At 44.0% G+C, this 20,428-nt stretch overlaps 1 protein-coding gene across 16 annotated transcripts in view; it reads right to left on the bottom strand.

The window, feature by feature from the left end:
- Positions 1-20,428, bottom strand: part of DNAH12 (dynein axonemal heavy chain 12) — a 174,362-nt gene that overhangs the window by 105,723 nt on the left and 48,211 nt on the right. For 15 of the 16 annotated variants that reach the window (XR_006292015.1, XR_006292016.1, XR_006292017.1 and 12 more), the window contains 7 exons: positions 19,486-19,638; positions 18,795-19,034; positions 16,857-17,102; positions 6,215-6,334; positions 4,333-4,442; positions 3,018-3,201; positions 558-698 (listed from right to left, as the gene is read on the bottom strand). Coding sequence is in view for 13 of the 16 variants with exons in the window: in XM_043550460.1 (XP_043406395.1) it covers positions 558-698; positions 3,018-3,201; positions 4,333-4,442; positions 6,215-6,334; positions 16,857-17,102; positions 18,795-19,034; positions 19,486-19,638 (1,194 nt within the window). In the remaining 3 variants the exon portion in view is untranslated. The remainder of the gene's footprint in view (positions 1-557; positions 699-3,017; positions 3,202-4,332; positions 4,443-6,214; positions 6,335-16,856; positions 17,103-18,794; positions 19,035-19,485; positions 19,639-20,428) is intronic. The other variant, XM_043550465.1, reaches the window with a different exon arrangement.

Here is a 20,428-nt window from a genome sequence, read left to right as displayed (position 1 = left end):
ACCTCTGATTTGGGTACCTAACTTGGGATACCTAGGGGCTGTTTTTCCAGAGGTGCTGTGCATCTACAACTCTAACTGAAGTCAGTGGGAGTTGTGAGTACAACTTTGAAAATCAGGCCCCGTGTGTCTGAAGTTGGGCATACAAAAATATAGACACCCACAACTGGAGACCATTTTTGAAATTTTTGGTTGTAAGGTGTTCCAGAGAAGAAATATCATTAAACTTCTTGTATCTTTTTCTTTTAAATCCCATTTATAAATTTGCATTTTTGTGACAAGATTAGAACATATGTTTGATTAGGAAATGTGATCAAATTAAATACCTTATTCTATGATATAAAACAACTAACCAACCAACCAAAAAACCCCCACAAACAACTCTCCTGACATATCTCTCTCTGTCATAAAAACACAAGTTAATCACAAGCCTACTCAACTGGTTCCATTGTACCTCAGGTGCAGGTATAGCTACAAGTGCTGTTTTCTTTTATATGAAGAATTTTGTTTCTTAAGTGGCACAGCATTTTCTTTAGACATTTATAACGCCTATGTTTTACCTTTTTGTTGTCATCCAGCACTGTGTTCATACTTTCTATCCACAGAGTATCAATAGGACCATCAAAAACAACCCATTTGCGTTCAGGTGTCTCAGCTAAAGCAAATTCTCGGAAAGTATTGGCAACAATACCATCTGTCCACTAGATCAGGAAAAAATAGAAACACGCATATTTAAAAATTCTAAATCTAAAGTCAATGGGAGTACTTACATGCTTACGTATTTTGCTGGATCAGGGCTCTATTTAGCTCGTGTTAATGAACAAAACAGAGAAGAACAAAGTAAAAACACTAAGAAGTGTTAAAAACTATTAAAAAACTTTATTGACCCTTTGCCAAGCAGTAACAGAATTCAGGGCTTTGCAAGTCTCAAGGCTTGTTTACAGTACTACAGTAAGTCGACCTAAGACACACTACTTCAGTTACATGAATAAAGTAACTGAAGTTGACATAGCTTACGTCGACTTATCGCAGTGTCTACGCCCTGCTGTGTTGACAGGAGATGCTCTCCCGCCGTGCTAATCTACCGGTAAGTGTAGACATGGCCTCAGTTTCCCATTTGGAACAGAAACTGATGACAAAAAAATCTGGTATTGTCTTAGTGTAATTTGTTTACAAAATATACACAAGTCTTCTTTCCTCAAACAAGGGATGGTAATGAAGAGCACACAGGCAACTCCTTCTTGCAGAAAGTTGAAATAAGGCACCTCTTCCCAGTCTCCAAAAGAAGCCACACTAATTGCTGGTGCCTCTTTATGGCGGGTGTCCAGTGTAGGTACTTGTTACAAAAAGGATACAATTCCCTGATAAACAGGAGTTGGAAGAAGATTTAGGGGAAGGCATCCTGGGAAAAGAGGGGTTGGGACTCCTAATGTCTGGTACAGTGGAGAAAACATCCCATTTTTCCAGAACCCTTTGCCTTCTCACGAGGGGAAGGCAGCAATGTCCCAACAATGGACAGGGACCAGGCTGGTAAGTGGGAGGGCTGATGGGAGCCCTTCCAACAGGCAGAACTGATTAAGGAATGAATGATGACCTGCACTGTATGATTTATTGCCTGGTATTCCCAGATATGTTAAGTGAATAAAGTTGTGGCCTAATTAAACCACAACCATTGCATCTTGTTTTTCTTCCTGTGTGGCCATGAAAAAGCAGCTATCTTGTACCTCCCTCCTCCTCCAAGGCCTCATACAAATTTCACTACTTCACAGACAGTCTCCTCTTCCTGTGTCACCCTCTGAGTTTTACATATTGGAAAACTCTAGACCAGATGTTTGTCCACACAGTTTTTGTACTGCTTTCATTATATTGGTTTAGAAAGTGATATAGTTAAACTGGTATAACTCCCTAGTGTAGATGCAGTTACCTCTGTATAAATGAACTTATATCACTATAGCTCAATCCCATACTTGCATAGAAATAAGCTATACTAGTATAAGTATACTTTATACTGGTATAACTGCTTCCACACTAGGGGCTGTGCTGAGTTAACTACAGCGGAATAAAAATCATACCCATAACCAAAGATGTTAAAGCAGTACAAAAACAGTGTGTAGACTATGCCCAAGGCTGCACATGGAGACCACATGGCCCTGAAAGATGAGCCTGGGGGTCTACCCTGCTTCAGTGCAGCTGCTCTGCAGGAACCTCAGCACCTCTATTGCCATACATAGAAGAGCACTTTAACCCACAAAATACCTTCTGTGTGCGGTTACAGCACAGCATCATTAGCTCTTTTTGTAGGGAGTTTCATCCTGAGGATTTATACATCAATGACCCCTAAGATGCAAGCCATTAGCACCTTTTGCCATAACAATGTATATTTGCCTTTGGTCCAGTTATTCATAAATTTAAAAAAATTCTGCTCTCAGGGTATATCTTCACAGCAGTTAACTCGAGTGATCAACACCAGTCTGAGCCACCAAGTCAGGCTAGCCTGAATGTGAGCAGCCACACTGCAAAGCCATACCCGTGTTACTGTGTCCTCACTAGTACTGCTATGCTCCCTCAGTGTATGCTGGTCAGTTTTCTGGGGGCAACTCCCATGGTTCTTTGTGCTGCAGTAAGCTGAGCTGCTCTATGATTCTTTCTCAATGAATTGTGGGAGAACCTGCCTGTCTTTCTGAGTACACTGGGGAAATCATGGAAAAAGTACTGAGTCCTCACTGCAGAGTGGGTGGATTACCAGCGTAAGCAACAGCGGTATCCAAGCTCTAGCCTATACCCCTAGCCAGGCCAGCTAGCCCAGATTTAAAGCACCACCAAACTTAGTTGAGGGAATTGTGTGTTGTGGATAGAAGGGAGTTAGGGGCAATACCCGAATAAGAGCACCTTGCAGTGAAGGCATGGATGTACCCATGCAAACCTATCAAAGCCATCGGGGTTGCACAAGCATAACCAATGGAGGAATATGGCCAATTGCTATACAATATTTTTAAAAACAATCATATAAAACACAATACCTCATGAGATACCATATCGAATTGTCCAAAAAGTTGACCCATGGTAATGGATTTTGGATTCACAGTTCTAAAAATTACTTTTTCTTCTTCACCATATCCACGTTCATTCATAAGGGTTAGTGCATCTGCCAATACCTGTAGAACTTTGGTCTTCCCAGAAAAAGGCTCCCCAACAAGCATAAAGCTATGGATAAAAGAAAATTATTATTAAAAATCTTAACTTCATCAAATATATACTTGATGGCACTGATCCAGCCAATTGGCCTCAATGGGGACTACTCGTGCTTAATATTAAGCACATGCTGAAGTGGATCTGACTCTGTATGTAGCAAAAATTATAGTGTGAAATGTATTACATCATTGATTCAATGATTAGGAACCATGTTTTTAGGAAGTCAATAGAAAAATATATGTGCTTGCACTGTGTGAGCTATTACCACAGTTACCCATACCAATCAAGTCCAAAATAACCAGTTAGGAGTCTAAATGGTAATTTGTGTATGCAAATACTTGATTTGCTCATGCAACTGCATATATTTGATCGCACAATTAAAATACGTAAATGGACACAACTGGACTCTGTGCAGCAGCAGGGATTCACACTAGTGCATTTATTTGCAGAATTGGGGCTATACTTATTCTCTACCTGTCTAGGAAAGATTATCATAAAAGACAAAGATAGATGAGGAACCTGCACTAAAACAAAAATCTTTAGTCACAACTCAAAATAAGTTTGTTAATTTCATCCCATTTCAGAGTATTTTAAAGGACTAACTAGTCAATGTTTGCAAAGAGTTTTGAATATGCAAAGCCATACATTAGAGCTAAGTATATGTTTTTATTTCTTGAGGTACTGTACAAATATTACGACCACAAACTTGCTGCTCAAAAAAAGGCAAAGACGAAAATGGCAGAGATCTGGTGGGCTAATATTTTAATACAGGCAAGCTTTTACAGCAACAACTCCTCTCCACAACCTGGGCCCAAACTGCAAACATTAAACAGGCAAAATTGCTACCGAACTCAAAGGGAGCATTGGGACTGCAAAATCAAATATGCCTGGGTTCAGAGATTCCACTTTCTTGGGCACCAAATTTGTATTAAAAATTAGGATATCCAAATGTACCAATATAAAAATTCTGCAGCATACAGTGACCATTGGGATTTTCTATATTTGATTTAAATAATCACTGTTTGTCTTTCTTAAAAGTGGAAATAATTTCTTAGTCTATTTCCATAAATATTCTCTATTGGTTATTACAAAAAACATAACTACAACCTGTAGAACTTGTGAAACAGGCACTGGTAATCTTACCCATGTCTAACAATCATCATTTCATAGGTCTGTATCATTTTCTCAATGAAAACTTTAACAGGCTGGATATTATTTATAACACAGCATTCGTTGGCACATTCCAGAAAATCCTAAAATCAAAACAAAATAAAACCTTTTCGTATCATAACAGTCTTTAAAAAAGAGTATTTTCATGGTTACATATTACATAGTTTACAACAATCCTTTATAAAGCCATATAATTTTCTTCGTGAACAAAAGGAACCTGTATCATTCATCATTCCATATTCAGATTATTGCCTAGAACAACTTCCACCCCACTCTCAGTATGTTTTATTACATTTGTGGACAACAGAATCAAATTAGTTAATTACTGACTCCTCTGGGATTAGGCTAAAGAAAACTAAGACCACGTTACTTCTGAATGAGAGTGTCCACACAGGGGTTTAACTAAAATGTTTTAGCTTCACATTTTAACATTCATCTTAACTTTCCTGAAAGTTCCTAAGTAGATATGCCCTGACTAAAGTACTATTTACTAACGTGCAGAATTTAAGATGCTGTAACTTAAAGTAAATATTGTTACTTTAGACAAATATAAGGCTAAGCTTTCAAATTCTCTATTGAGATATTGATGGCCTTTGGTGATGTTTATATGTCTCATGTTGTATATAATAGTGACATGGCTTATCCAGTACAAAGAAATCCTTTCTATCTCAGAGCCTAATACTGAGGGCTGCACTAGAAAATTAGATTGACCCATCTATGTTGTTGAGGAGTGCAAAAAATCCACACACACTCTGAGCGACGTAGTTAAGGGGAAATAAGTTGCCGTGTAAACAGCACTTGGTTGATGGAAGAATTTTCCGTTGAAATAGCTTCCGCCTCTTGAGGAGGTGGATTTACAACAATAAGAGAACCCCTCCCGTCGCTGGAGTAAATGTCTACACTGAAGTGCTGCAGCTGTGCTGCTGTACTGTTTAAACTGTAGACTCCCTACAAAAAGAGCTAATGATGCTGTGCTGTAACTGCACACAGAAGGTATTTTGTGGGTAAGGAAAACAAAATCTTCACCTTCTTTATTGAACATCTGCCTCTGCTTACACCCTACCCACTCCAATTACTGTATTATGGAAGGTAATAGAAGACAAGTATTTCCCCTTCTGCCAAGGTTGTGCTGGTGTATTGAAACATCCCACATGGTTTACATTATCATAATAGAAGCATGTGCATTTCATGAACCTACAATAAGTTGGATTTGTAGCAGTACAACCTTCCAGGTTCACTAGGAATTTCAGGTTTCCACAAAATTTAGAACTTCAAAATGAACTTGTGTGAAGTCTTTTGGGAACAGACATCTGGTTGACTCCCACCTGCATTTTTTTTCCCCTTTGGTGGGAAGGAAGGGGATTGGGAGGCCAGCTACCTCACCCAGTCCCTGAAAGAGGAAGAGGGCAGCCTGGCCGTCTCTGTCCTCACCATTCCACTGCAGAAGAACAGGAAGAATTAAGTAATCATGGCAAGTTTCACCATGTCTAATAACTTGGAAAACCCCAAAGGCTAGGTGGGGACCAGCAAGTTACTCACAAAAGACGCTAAAATCCAGGGAAAGTGGGGTGGCTTTCATACATCCAAAAAGGCTGTTTAAGGTAAGAGTGGTCCTCGGATTTGTTAGGGGCTAAGGTATAAATGGGCCAAAAGTAGAAAGACAAATACAGATCTGCAAACGATGAGAGACTCAAGGCTGGTTTTGGGTTCAAAAGAAAACCAAGTAAATTTTGCTTGGTACAAATTCCATTTCACAGGGCCTCATTTTGCAATTAGAAATAGAATACTGCATTAATTACAAATGATGCAATGCCATGAGTATTAGTGAAAAAAGTTACCTTACAAATGTACTTACATTGTAATCTGCTTCAGGAAGCTTAATACCAGGAAACAAATCACTAGTTATACCCATGAACAGAGGTATATCATGTGACAAAAATTTAGGCTCATTAACATCCTTAATTGATCTAAGAAGCTAAAGAAAAGAAATACATAAGTTTACAGAAAATGAGTGTTCTGATTTACGTGCTGACTATAGAAATACAAATCAAATCAGTCTGCACAATGTGAATCATAGAATCATAGGGTTGGAAGGGACCGCAAGGGTCATCTAGTGACCCAGTCAAGATGCAGGATTTGTTGTGTCTCAAAGATCCAAGAGAGAGGGCTATCCTGCCTCCTTTTGAAAACCTCCAGTGAAGAAGCTTCCACAACCCTGCTGAGGGAGTCTGTTTCATTGACCTACTGTTCTTACAGTTAGGAAGTTTTTCCTGAGATTTACTCTAAAATTGAACTCTATGCTAATGTGTAAGGTTAAGATTTTGTCACAATTATTTTTAGTAAAAGTCATGAACAGTTGTGGACAATGTGAAAGTAGAATGAATTATACTGAAATTATAATTCATTAAAGAAATGACGTTTGAAGGGTTTGTTGAAATATAGTTGTCAGGAAGAGAAACATTAAGGAATGTGAGACAATGGGTCCTCAAACTAATTAACTTAGAGCTCCTACTGAGCTAGGACTCTAGGACCCTAGCTCAGTAGGAGCTCTACGTTCATTAGTTTGAGGACCCATTGTCTCACACTCCTTAGTGTTTCTCTTCCTGACAACTATATTTCAACAAACCCTTCAAGCAGCATTTCTTTAATGAATTATAATTTCAGTATAATTCATTCTACTTTCACAATCCCTCCTTTTGGTCAAGCTATGCAATGACCAACAATTACTGGGTTCCACATATCAATCGTTCTTTATCTCTTTGTTCATCAGTGATATTTAAAATCATCAAATTAGCACTCTGGTTTGGGGCAGCTATCTGTGTAGCATGCCTGACACAATTTTGGATACAACAGGAAAGTAAATGAAAACATACAAAAATTATTAGGATTCCAACCAGGAGAATTAGGGCTCCCTGAAACAACCAGTTTCCTATGCCAGGGAAATTGAAAAGGTTACTTAGCCACTTCCATAAAGAACTTGGCTCTTCGTGGGGAAGATATGCGATTTGTTCTAAGTGGCTAGCACGATCTATTACCTCATTGGTGTTGTCTGGTATATACACACAGCAGTTTCTGCTTCCTTTTGTCTCTTATGTTAAATTGGCTTTCCCTTATCTGTTTATATAAGTTAGCTTGAACTTTTGCAGAAGGCTCACATATCTGGGTGCACTGGCAAAGCGCTTTGCTAATAAACAGAGTGGTCTGACAAATTTTGTGAGTCTTGAATCTGACTTTGACAATTTGGAGGTCCCACCGAGATGGCAACCGTCTTCACTGGGGCCGTGTGACTCCTGACTGTTCTTAGGATGGCCGTGGCAAGCCGGCACCTGGGCATTTGGCCCGAGTGGTCCTCCGCCAGAACAGAAGGGTGCATGACCACAGTGAAGTCTACGCCATCGAACCTGTTGGTTCCCACTCTGTTCTGGTAGGGATCCTGGGATCTGACATCAGGAATCTGGTCAGGTAATTATTTCTGTGTTTTGTCCGGACTGAGGACTGTCTTGTCTCTGTGTCTATCCATCCTCCCTGTGGTGTGTTTGAGTCTGGGCGCAGTCCGGGGATTGGCTGACCAAAGGGTTCATGTCCCCACGGTCTGAGTGAGTGAAATCTGCACAATCGCAACCGCACCACGCCTTGGGTAAAACCGTTGGTGTGAAAGCAAGGGCAATTGAGGCAGTAGCCTGTGGGCTCCCTTTGTGTGTTGCACCGGGCATCGCTCTGACAAACCCGACTTTCCTTCTTGTGTGATTGGTGTGTAAAGTCCTCCTGTATGGGTAACCAGACGTCTAAGTCGGGACAGTTCCCTAAAGGAACACCGGCTCATTTTATGTATTTTAGAAAGGGTCCGGACTCCTGTAAATTTCTGGAAAAATGGTCTAGGCTAACTCAGGAGAATCCCAAAATTCAGTGGCCACTGTTAGGATCTTGGGACAAAGACCGAGTAGACGTCTTAAAAGACAAACTCAGCCAACCTAAAACTAAATTGGCAAAAGGAGAGGTTGATTGTTTCATGCAGTGGTGGGAAGAGGCAAATCATAGGTGGACAGAATCAAAACTTGCCTCTCTCAAAGATTCAAATGATAAGTTAAAAGCTTTATTAGAAGCCTCCTCTCCCGCTGCCAGACCGAGCGCTCCCCTTTATCCCGTTCTCCAAGAAGACCAGGATCTATCCCATCCCCCTTCATACTCCCATCTCATTGTGGGAAAGGACGAAGAAAACCCCTTGTTAAATTCTGGGGATGACAATGAGGAAGATGCATTAATTGGCCTGGCATCCTTGCATTGGATCAATAGGCGGTCACAACAACTCCCAGGAGTCTCCAGTTCAGACCAGTCCGGATCGTCCAATACCGCTCAGGCCCATTCCTCCTGTACCACTCAGACCCGTAAAGAAAAAACCCCCGTTTCCCCGAAACCCTCCAGTCTGTCTGACTCCTCTGTTTTTCCCCATACATATGGAGATAGCCTGGACATTGATTGGGCCCAACACTTACGCTCTGGCTCTAAACCTATCCAGGCTCCCCTCCGAATCCTGCATACTGGGGGCCAACAAGAGGGTCCCACTTGGAGCTATAAACCCTAGACTCATACAGAGCTCCTTTCAATTGTAAAAGGCTTTCCAAAGCCCCTGGAAAATCCTACCACATTTGCAGAGGAATTCTTGTTAGTGTGCGACACCTATAAACCCTCTGAGGCAGACCTCCTGCAGCTGTGCAAGCTACTTGTAATCCCTAGCGAGCATGAAAAATGGCTCACAGCAGCCAACTGGCCCATCAGTGAGCGCCATTCAACTTTACCAGACACGGTCCTGACGCTGAATACCAGAAAAAGTGTAAAGACCGAGCTAAAAACCTACATGAGGCCATCCCTCGAGTATGGACTCCAAAAACAAACTGGACAGCCATACATTGCTGTAAACAGCGACAGGGAGAAAGTCCAGGTGACTATCACATCTGACTGACTGATGTTTTTCTGCAACATTCTGATATACAGCAACCGGGTGAAAATGGGAAGGGCGCCCTGGCTCATGCGTTTGTTAATGGCCTCCTACCTGCTATTGGCAGTGTGCTAAAGCGAATAAGTGTTGGGTGGGAAACTGAAACCATGGATAAATTGCAATCAGTGGCAGAACACTGCCATCAGGAGGAACCATCTTCCCAAAAGTTAATGGCCCTGCAAATACAGCATTATTCAGGGCAAGGTAAACAGTACCGGGGAGGGGGATGTGGTCATGGGAGGGGCCATGGAACTGGATTTTCGGGTTTTGGGGGTGTTTGTAATTACTGTAAACAACCCGGACATTGGAAAAACGAGTGTCCGCGCTGGCCTAATAGCTCTGTAAACAACCAGCTAGACCCCCTGTCGGCACAGCCCGACAGTCCCCAGACTTACTTTGTCCCACAGCAATGACAGAACACCAGGGAACCTCAGGAAATTTTAGCTCCTTTACTACCTCTCACTCCCACGGGTGAATGTGTTTTGACTATTAATGATCTTTCTCTCCCTTTCCTTGTTGATACGGGAGCTTCGCTCTCTGCAGTTCGTACTGCCGACCTGCCTGAGGTTCCCCGCTCCGAAAAAACCATATCCGCTGTGGGCATTACGGGAGTCCCAACCCCTTAACTCCTTTCAAAACCTCTACCAGTCCAGGTTGGTCCCCTTTCCATGGACCATGCATTCCTCCTCTCGGATTCCACTCCGGTGAACCTTTTGGGTCGGGACCTGTTATGTAAACTTGGCTGTACCATCTACTGTTCCCCGGATGGTGTCTACTTACAAATCCCCCAGTCCTCTCTGAGTGATTCTGTAGCCTCCCTGCTGTCTGAAACTCCCCTTTCCACTCCGGTCCCCTGCTGCCCATTGGTCCCGTCCCTTGAACACCTAATTTCACAGGTCCCATCCTCTCTATGGCCAACCCACCCGTCTGAAGTGGGCCGTTTACATACTGACCCCGTCTGCATTATTGTTGATTCCTCCAAACCTCTGCCTCGCCTGTCTCAATACCCTTTAAACCCCGAAGCAGAGGCTGGAATTGCTCCAGTCATGACCGCCCTGCGGGAACAAGGCATTATTATCCCCTGCTCCAGCCCCTGTAACACCCCTATCCTCCCAGTTCGAAAAGCTGATGATAAATCGTGGCGGTTTGTTCAGGATCTTCGGGCCATTAACCACATTGTCATACCTGCCTTTCCCGTTGTCCCTAACCCAGAGACGATTCTGGCTTCTATCCCACCAGATACAACTCATTTTACTGTTGTTGATTTGTGCTCTGCTTTCTTTTCTGTCCCGGTTCACCCTGACTCCCAGTTCCTGTTTGCCTTTTCTTAGAAGGGGCAACAGTACACATGGACCACACTGCCCCAGGGGTATACTGAAAGCCCGTCATATTTTTTCCAAGCAATAGCCCAAGACCTTGCTGACCTTGTTTTCCCGTCCAGGTCCACACTAGTCCAATATGTAGATGATCTACTCCTCTGTTCCCCTTCATTGTCTGCCTCTGAAACTGACTCTTTAGTGCTCCTTACTGCCCTAGCAAATAAGGGTCACAAAGCTTCTCGCTCTAAACTACAACTCTGTCAGGCTTCTGTCACATACCTTGGCTTTCTCCTCTCCCAGGGTTCCCGTGCACTTTCTCCCACCCGCGTCCAAGCTATCCTTAGCTTTCCCCAACCCCGCTCCCCACGCCAGGTCCGGAAGTTTTTAGGCATGGCTGGATTTTGCAGACAATGGATTCCCCAATATGCCTCCCTTGCAAAACCTCTCCAGGAACTCACTCGATTCTCTGTGCCTGACCCCATGCCGTGGCCCCCTAAGGCCTTAGGGCTGCCTGACTATTCTAAGCCTTTTACCCTTTTCTGCCACGAACAATCTGGGTGTGCACTTGGAGTTCTCACTCAGATGCACGGAGAAAAGAACCGCCCAGTGGCTTATTTCTCTGCCACTTTAGACCCTGTTGCCCAAGGCTTACCCCCCTGCCTGCGTGCTGTGGCTGCTGCAGCGCGCCTAGTCGAAATATCCGATTCCCTTGTTCTCCGCTCTCCTCTTACCCTTCTGGTCCCTCACTCTGCTCTCCTGCTACAAACGTAGCACAGGCCACCTCTCCTCTGCCCACCTTACCAGGTACAAACTTTTACTACTCTCAGCTTCATATATCACCATAAAGCGTTGTTCTCAGTTAAACCCTGCCACTCTCCTTCCTTTGTCTAATGACTGTGATCCCCACGACTGCCTTGCAACTGTCTCTGCTGTCACCGTCCCGCGCTCTGACCTTTCTGATGTCCCTCTCCCTAACTCTGACCTTATTTTATTTACGATGGTTCCTGTTTTCGAGACGACCAAGGTCGTCTCCTTGCAGGATACACTGTAGTTTCACTCTCTGAAACCCTGGAAGCTGAGCCTTTACCTTCTGTAACCTCAGCACAAGTCGCTGAATTAGTTGCCCTCACCTCACGTGCCTGCTTTTTGGTGGAGGGACGCTCCGCCACCATTTACACTGACTCCCGCTACGCTTTTGGGGTTGTACATGACTTTGGTACCCTCTGGCAAACTCAGGGTTTCCTTACCCCAGCCGGTACCCCTATTAAAAGTGGGCCCTACATCGCTGCTCTTCTGTATGCAGTTTTACTTCCGTCTGCCCTAGCTATTGTTAAGTGCCCTGGCCACTCAATGGCGGATACTGATGTTGCTAAGGGTAACGCATTTGCTGACGCCTCTGCTAAACATGCTGCTGCCATAGAACCTTCCCCAGATGCATTTCTAGGTTCCCTTTCTGTTTCTATACCGCCGCCGTCCCCCACTGACCTCACCCTGCTCCAAGACTCTGCCCCAGAAACTGAGAAAGAATCCTGGGTTGCCCAAGGTTGCTCTCTACATCCCGATTCTCTTTGGCGCTTGCTTACTGGTGCCTTTGTAGCCCCCTTTTCACTCTACCCGTCTCTGGCTGCCCTGCTACACGGTGTTTCGCATGTCGGAAAGGAGGGGATAGTCTCTGCTGTAACTAAGACAGGATGGTGGGCCCCCCATTTTAGCTCTTTTGCAGCCTGCCACTGTGCAGCCTGTACCATTTGCCAAAGCCATAATATTGGTAAACCTGTAAAAGTGGCCCAGGGGTTCCGGGGCCTGCCTCAAGCACCGTTCTTGCATTGACAACTTGATTTTGTACATATGCCGGCCTCGTGCGTTTAACAAAATATGGAACAGCAATGACACTTGGGAAGCGGTGGGAATAAATGCATCTAAATGGATAAGTGTGGTGGAGGGAAAAGGTCATTGGTGTTGGGTGTGTAATGGGACAGGGCTGGATCTGGGGAAAAGCCGTTGCCTTCAGCATATTGTGGCCAATGGTGTATGGCATTATTCAAACAAAACTAAAAAGTGGCGGGCCGGGTATGGAGATATGAATTTTTTCTCAACCTGGGATCAGAGAAATCAATCTCATGTTCCCCCTACAGTAACCTTAGTGAAAACAATACAATCTTTCAATGTCATGCAAATAACACCACTCCTCGTAAGGAGAATTACCCTGTACCCTTTGGGGGATACTACTCCTCCTTTGCAAACACCTATATGACAAATGGGTGCAACCGACCCTTCCCGGCCTTAATAGGCCATCACTGGGTGTGTGGGACCAGAGCTTATACCGCACTACCAGCTAATTGGTCAGGAATCTGTTATCCCGCCCGACTCTTCCCACAATTCCAAGTGCTAGGAACCTTCCCTCGAGAAAGCCTCCGCAATTTCAGGCGAAAAAGAAGGGACTTAACGGATGCCCAATGGTATGTAAATAACATAAGCCCCTTAACCTGGGAAGAGGCCATTGGCGGTTCCTTAATACCATTAGGGGGAGAAATACACCATGCAAAAAGGCTCCTAAGGTTACAAGTAGTAGTTGAAATAATGGCAAATGAAACCGGAGAAAGTTTAAGAGCCCTGGCCAAAGAAACAGGGGCAATCCGACAGATGGCCCTCCAAAACCGTCAGGCATTGGACATAGTGCTGGCGGCAAAAGGAGGGACTTGTGCTCTCATTGGAAAAGACTGTTGTCTGGTATATACACACAGCAGTCTTTTCCAATGAGAGCACAAGTCCCTCCTTTTGCCGCCAGCACTATGTCCAATGCCTGACGGTTTTGGAGGGCCATCTGTCGGATTGCCCCTATTTCTTTGGCCAGGGCTCATCAGATTCAAGACTCACAAAATTTGTCAACAATAAACAAAAATTCATGGAAGTCTGTGACACGTCTGTGACTTTCACTAAAAATAAAGGGGGGGACACTGACACCTCCAATCCCTGCTGCCCATGGCTGGCAGTTCCAGGCCCACTGCCCATGGCTGACAGCTGTGAGGTCCCTGCCACCAGCAGCAGCTGACAGCTGTAGAGCCCCTGCTGCCCTTGATGGTTCAGAGCTCCAGGGCCCCCCACTGCATGCAGCAGCTGACAGCTCTGGCCCTGCCATCGCAGGAAAATATCTCAAAGATCTCTGAAAGTCATTGAATCAATGATCTCCATCACAAAATGTTATGCTTAAAAAGTAACGTAAGTTATATAGCAGTCAGTGCTAGGCTGCACTAAAAGGCACGAGTCCCTGTAATGAGTGAAGATGCATCAAGCAGGGCATTTCCTGAAATTGTGTTAGGCAGTCTAATGGAGCACCCCAAATGCTCTCCACTGCAATTACTCTCTGCAATTACTCACTGCAATTACAAATGCTCTCTGCAATTACTTCCCCAGTTTTCAGAGTAGCAGCCGTGTTAGTCTGTATTCGCAAAAAGGAGTACTAGTGGCACCTTAGAGACTAACCAATTTATTTGAGCATAAGCTTTCATGAGCTACAGCTGGTGCCACTAGTACTCCTTTTCTTTTTCCCCAGTTTTAGCACTTCTGAAGACCCTGCCCTCTCAATCTTCCGTCATTAATGCAGCAAGGAAGAGGGAGAGTTCCTGAACTGATGCTGCTGGGAAGCCGACCAGGCTATGTCTCCCTTTACATCATCTCCTCTATTCTTGGCTCTGAAAAACGTTAATGGCTATGTTAAGTAAACACATAGACCAAACCCTGGAATCACTGAAGTGTTTCAGAAAGTATGGACTAAATTTTTAACTTGGGCCAAAGCATGCATCAATAATTTGGCCTTCCAAAGAATTCAATGTAAACACAGCTCATATCAATGTTGGAAGGTTCTTAAGGTGTATCCAGGAGCTCTGATAGCTCCCTTACACAGTCTCTATTTGGGGGTGTGACGCATGGCCACAAAGTGTTAAGTGTCCTGCAGGATAAATGACTCAGATTCAACCCTTAAAGACATATGGGGAGATAATGTTTGTGTTTTTGTGTATTTACATATATATGGGTAGTGGTCAACAATATAATCAACAATCCCTATCTATGCTGTATTCTGTTAATTCAGAGATCAAAAGAACATCCTAGCATTTAAATTAACTGTAACCATGGGATATTGCTGTATTCATCTCTCTTTGAAATGTATAGCCGATAATCTGCGAATGGTAAAGAACAGGCAATTGCCTAATGTTAATTTGTGTAGCTAAGTACCGGTGATGGACCTACTTCAAAGTCACCCTGATTACCTATTGTAAGCCAAGGGACTCTGACTTGTCAAACAAGGCTTGAAATTGTATAAAAGATCCTTGGGGCCTGATCCTGTCATCTCAGATCTGCTTGGGGTTTCATGCAGTGGAAGCCTAAGCCATCAGGACTGAGATCCCAGTTCTGACTGGACCACTCTGAAGATAAACATTGGACTATAACTTATGGGCTAAATTCTAAAAGAACTCTTTGCAGCTACAAAGTTTACCATCTCTGCTATGAATCTGAATCTCAAGACTGATTCATGTCTGTATGTACATTGATCTTTTAACCATACTCTCTCTTTTTTCTTTTTTAATAAATTTGAGTTTAGTTCATAAGAATTGGCTGTAAGCGTGTATTTGGGTAAGATCTGGAATATTCATTAACCTGGGAGGTAATGTGTCTGATCCTTTGGGATTGGTAGAAACTTTTTGTTTATATGGTGAATAAGATTTTCATTAATCCTCATAATATCTGGCTTGGGTAACTAGGTGGCGGCCTGAGGCTGGGTTACTTGAAAGGAACTCTGTTTTGGACTTCTGAGTCATCAGTGAGGTATAACAGAAGCTGTTTAGTGCTGGCTTGGTAAATCTAAGTATTAGAATATCCACCAGCTTTGGGGATTGTCTGCCACATTCTTTGCAATTCATCCGAACTGAATGATCTCAGCTGGTTCCCCTGGGATCCCGGTCACAATATCATACTTTATCCTTTGCATTTATGTCAGATCTTTCATTGGAGTGCTTTTCATGTTTCAGTGCTTTCCAAACATCAGTTAATTAGGCATCAGTTCCACAATGACAGCTGGAAAAGGTGTTTCATAGAGTTTACGGCCACAAGAGACCTAGTCAGACCTGATGCGCATCACAGACCATCAAAATTCACCCAAATACACTTGTATCTTTTATATCCATTTTTTCCTTATCAAGAATTTCAATTCATCCTCTCAGTTAAAACTCAGTTCTGAAACTCGTTTTAATTTACATCTTAGATAAACCAGTTCTGAAACTAGTTTTAATTTACATCTTAGCACTTACTGGTTTACATTTAGAAAGTACTATAAAATATTAGTTTATCTTTCATAATAGCCTTATGAAGTAGATAATTAATGGGCGATGCCTGACTCGCGCATTTGTGGAGGCTGGGTACGAGCACTGGAAGCTCCCTAGAAGTGGGGGGCCATGTCCCCTGCTCCACCCTGAGGCCTGCCCCACTTGGCCTCCTCCCATGCCCATGTTCCACCGCAGCTCCGCCCCAGGCCCGCCACTTGCACCTCTTTGCCCCCTCCCCTGAGGGCCCCCTGCCTGCCACTCGCACCCTTCGCCCTGCCCCCCAGAAGGCCCTCCCGCCTGCTGCTCAAGCCTCTTTGCCTCCCCCACCTCTTTGCCCTCTCCCCAAGACCCGCCCACCCATCGCTTGCACCTCTTCGCACCTCCTCCGAGGACCCCCCGCCCACCGGGTGCGGAGAGGCGCAAGTGGCGGGGGGGGGGGCCCTCAGGGAAAGAGCGGGGACAGGAAGAAGGAGTGAGGGCGGGGCCTTGTGGGGAAGAGGTGGAGCGGTGGAGGGAAGAGGAGCGGTGGAGGGAAGAGGAGCAGTGAGGGCGGGGCCATGGGGGAAGAGGACAGGGTGGAGTGTGGGAGGGGATACAGCTCAGGCGCCCTTTCAGCAGTGGGCAGTGGGCCAGCATGCCTCCAAAGGGAGGTGCGCTGCATCCTGTTTGGGGAGGCTTAGCCTCCCCTGGCCACCTATACCTGCCGGCCATGATTCTTATCCCCAATTTACAGATAGAGAAACTGAGACAGAGTGGTTCAATGACTTCAGCAGGCAATACTGTGAGGCAGTGGCACAGCTGGGTTCAAAACTCTGACATACTTGACACAGTGAAATCCACTATGTTACCTCAGGGACTTACCAATATATCTTCATTCTCCTGTGGGAATTTCAGTTTTAGGTTGCCAGCAGCCACTAATACAGCTTTAACAGCACGCATACCGTAGTCATAATGAAACTGAGAGGAAAGTTGCTCTGAACAAAGTCTGTAGGTCATTACTATCTTCACTGATAATGGCTTGGCATTCAGAAATCCGTATGAGTAGAGAGAGATTTCTGCTATCAGAGCATAGTTAGGAACCATCATAGCTACTGTTCGGAAAAGAACCTGAAATGCATATCGCAGAAAATATGCTTAAAACGTTTAGCAGAATAACAGAAGAATTCCTGTAACTCTGATTTGCACTCAATATGTATAGATACTGCAACATAAAAATTCTTGTGGTAACAGTATTACCAATCTTTGAAGACAAGATCTATGACCAGGGCTGAATTAAGATTTTGTGGGCCTGGCATCAAACATATTTGTGGGCCTCTATGGGGCAATGGAGCATGGCGCAGGGAGGTCAGTCCCCAGAGCGAGGGCCCAGCCAGGAGCAATGGGGCATGGCATGGCAGGAGTGGCCCCGCTCCACCCAGTCCAGTGCGAGGGCACTCTTTACAAACCGGCAGTTGCCAGACGCACTGTGGCCCATCCAGCCCTGTGCTGCCACCGTGCCCCTTCTCCTCGGGGAGGAGCAGGGGCACTCTGGGGAGGGTGCAGTATGGGGCAGGAAGATGTGGGTGGCAGGGCCTTGGGGGAAAGGGTGGAGTGGGGGCGGGGCTTGGGACAGAGCTGGGGTCAAGCACCCATGGGGAAATCAGAAATTCAGCACCTCGGCAACACCCCCCCACCCCCGACTCCCTATGGCCAGAGCCCCCACAAAACCCGCTCCACAAATGCAGAACCTTGCAGGCCGAGACGAGCAAGTGGTGGGCAGGGGAGAAACAGCAAGCAGAACAGGCCAGGGCCCCTTCTGAGCATGGGCCTGGCTCCATGATGCCATTTTAAACCCAGCACTGTCCAAGACTCATTAAGAGCCAAACACAAGCAAGTTGCCTATATGGCCCTCATTACACATAACATTATTCACCAGATTACCCTGCTTTAACTTCCTCCTCCTCAACACCCTTGCTTTCCAGAGAACAAAGACTGCTCATTGTGTGCCACCGATGGGCCAAACACACCTGAACGTCAGAAAAAGATGTGGGAGAAGGAGATGGATCACATGGTGGATGGGAGAGTATACTGCACCCCCTGAAGGGGTGTAGCCACTGCTGACTAGAGCATTCCTGAATGAATTCTGCCCTCCTGAGGTAGAATTCCTCCCTGAGCTCCCTTTGAGGCAATGTGGCTCTGGCCTTTCTCACTTTGGTGCTGTGACTTAAAGGGAAAATAGAACCGCAAAGCTGCTATCGAGACATCTTCACTTTACTTTGCTGAAGCCATGTCTCACCACTGAAATAGGAACACTGGCATAAACAAATATCATAGCAAATATTTGTAATTGGTAGTTTGTATAGAGTCATCATCACATGATCTAGTCAAATTGCTCTAGCACTGCTTCTGAATAAAACTCCATTCTATTTTTAAGCACATTTTCTTAAAATATTTGGATTCAATATAAACACTACTTTAAAAGCATATAGGGCCAAATCCTGCAGTCCCCCTTTCCACAGCTAAACAATCCTCACTGAAGGGTTTGGCCCATCACAAATAAAAGCAATAATAATAATAATTAATTGGTGTAACTTCCATTCATAACAGCAGAAAAACTGATTAAAAACCTTCAGGGAGAACAAACTGGTTTGAATTAAAAAAAATGCAACCTGATGAATATGTTGCGTAAGAGATACAACATTTAAAAATATAAATTGTTTATGTTGTAAACGCCACATTCTGGTGTAACTCCAGCAGGTAATTTGGCACTAGGTTTCTTAAATGCACTATTAAGTGAATATACTTATTTTATTATTTTACCTTGAGGTTGTCTGGCAGTTCAGAACGTCCTGCATAACCTGGATTCATGGTAATAGCTACAAAACAGTTGGGATTGAGCTTCAGTTCAGTCCCTTCAAAAATAAACGTTTCCATCTTCAGCTGTATGGCTCGCTGAATGCAAAGGATCTGCTGAGCCACCACAGACAGTACTTCCAGCTCAATTCGATTAAATTCATCAAAACAGGCCCAAGCACCTGAAGAAGCCAAACCCTTAAAAAACTGTAAAATGAGAAAGAAAGACAAAAACTGTAGGGTACCCCAACAGAGTATCAGGAGATTTAAAAGCAACAGTTGGTAGTACAATGGCTTGAAATTTAATGTTGTGCAGTGAACTTATTTGCATACTTTGAATAATTAAGCCTCCTTAGAGGAAAGGTCAGCAGGTATATTAGGAAATCAAGTCAATGGAAATCTTTCCTTGGTTTTACTGGAAGCTGAGTCAGGTTCATAGGCCCTGATCCTGCAAACTCCTTGTCATATACTTAAACTAATGCACTGCAAGTGGTCCCATTGAAGCCATCAGACCTTAGATTATAAACTCTTAGGGGCAGGGAATCCTAGGTGGGATTTTCAAAAGTGCCCAGGTGAAAAGGGCACATAGCTCCCACTGAAAGTCAATATCTTTCCTCCTGAAAAACACATACTGATCTTAAAATGTAATTCAATTTACCTTCCCCATTGCCAGATAATCAAGGCCATCAGAACAGTTGAAGACAACACACTGTACAGCAAGAGCCTTAGCCAAGTCTTTAGTAGTCTCTGTTTTACCTGTCCCTGCTGGGCCCTCTGGAGCACCACCAAGGTTTAGATAAAAGGCTCCAATCTAAAGAACAGAAATAGCTTATGAAAATTAATACTTTAATCAAAGACTTTTTCATAATGGAAAATAATTTTAAATTTAATTGTAAATTGAAAACACTAGACAGTTGAAAACAAATTATTTTATAAAACCAATATTTATCAGATTAATACTAAATGAAAAAGTCTAAGCTAAAAATTATTTACGTCTTCAAAACACAGGAAACTCAAAGTTCGCTTTGGAGTTATTCTTTATTGTAGGTGCCCCAGAAAAGGACACAATCTTATCCATTCCTGAGCAGTCCTTATCATAACTAGACATTGTATGTTATATTGGACCTGATCATACAGCTCTTCCTCAGGCAAAAAACATTTTTAAAGTCAATGTAGCTGATCTTGCCTATTTCTGTTCTCTATCTGACTCTCTCCTTTTCCTTCTCTGAGAAGCATCATCTCCTTTCCCAGTCATTCTTTGTGGTCTTTCTCATACTCTCTCTTTGCTCGACCCATGTTCTGTTGTCCATCATACCCTGCCCGCCCCATATTCTATTCTCTCCCACACCATCTTTTCTTCTTTTCCTGTTCCATCCTTCCCATCTCTCCCACCCTCCAAACCTTTCTTTTCCCCCTTCCCTTTGTTCCCCCATTACCTTTATTCCTTCTCTTAGTAACACAGACTCTCTTTTTCTCCTCCACTCTCCCCATCTCTCTTCTGCACCCCTAATCCCAGTCTTCCCATCTCCTGGTTTTATTCATCTTTCAGTCCCTATGCACAAGGATGCCATCCCATGGAACACCACTCTTCTAGTCAGTTT

Source organism: Chelonia mydas, chromosome 7 (assembly GCF_015237465.2).
Source record: "Chelonia mydas isolate rCheMyd1 chromosome 7, rCheMyd1.pri.v2, whole genome shotgun sequence".
NCBI lineage: Eukaryota > Metazoa > Chordata > Testudines > Cheloniidae > Chelonia > Chelonia mydas.
Note: the sequence above shows the minus strand (reverse complement) of the source record. Positions and strands in the feature narration are given on the sequence as shown.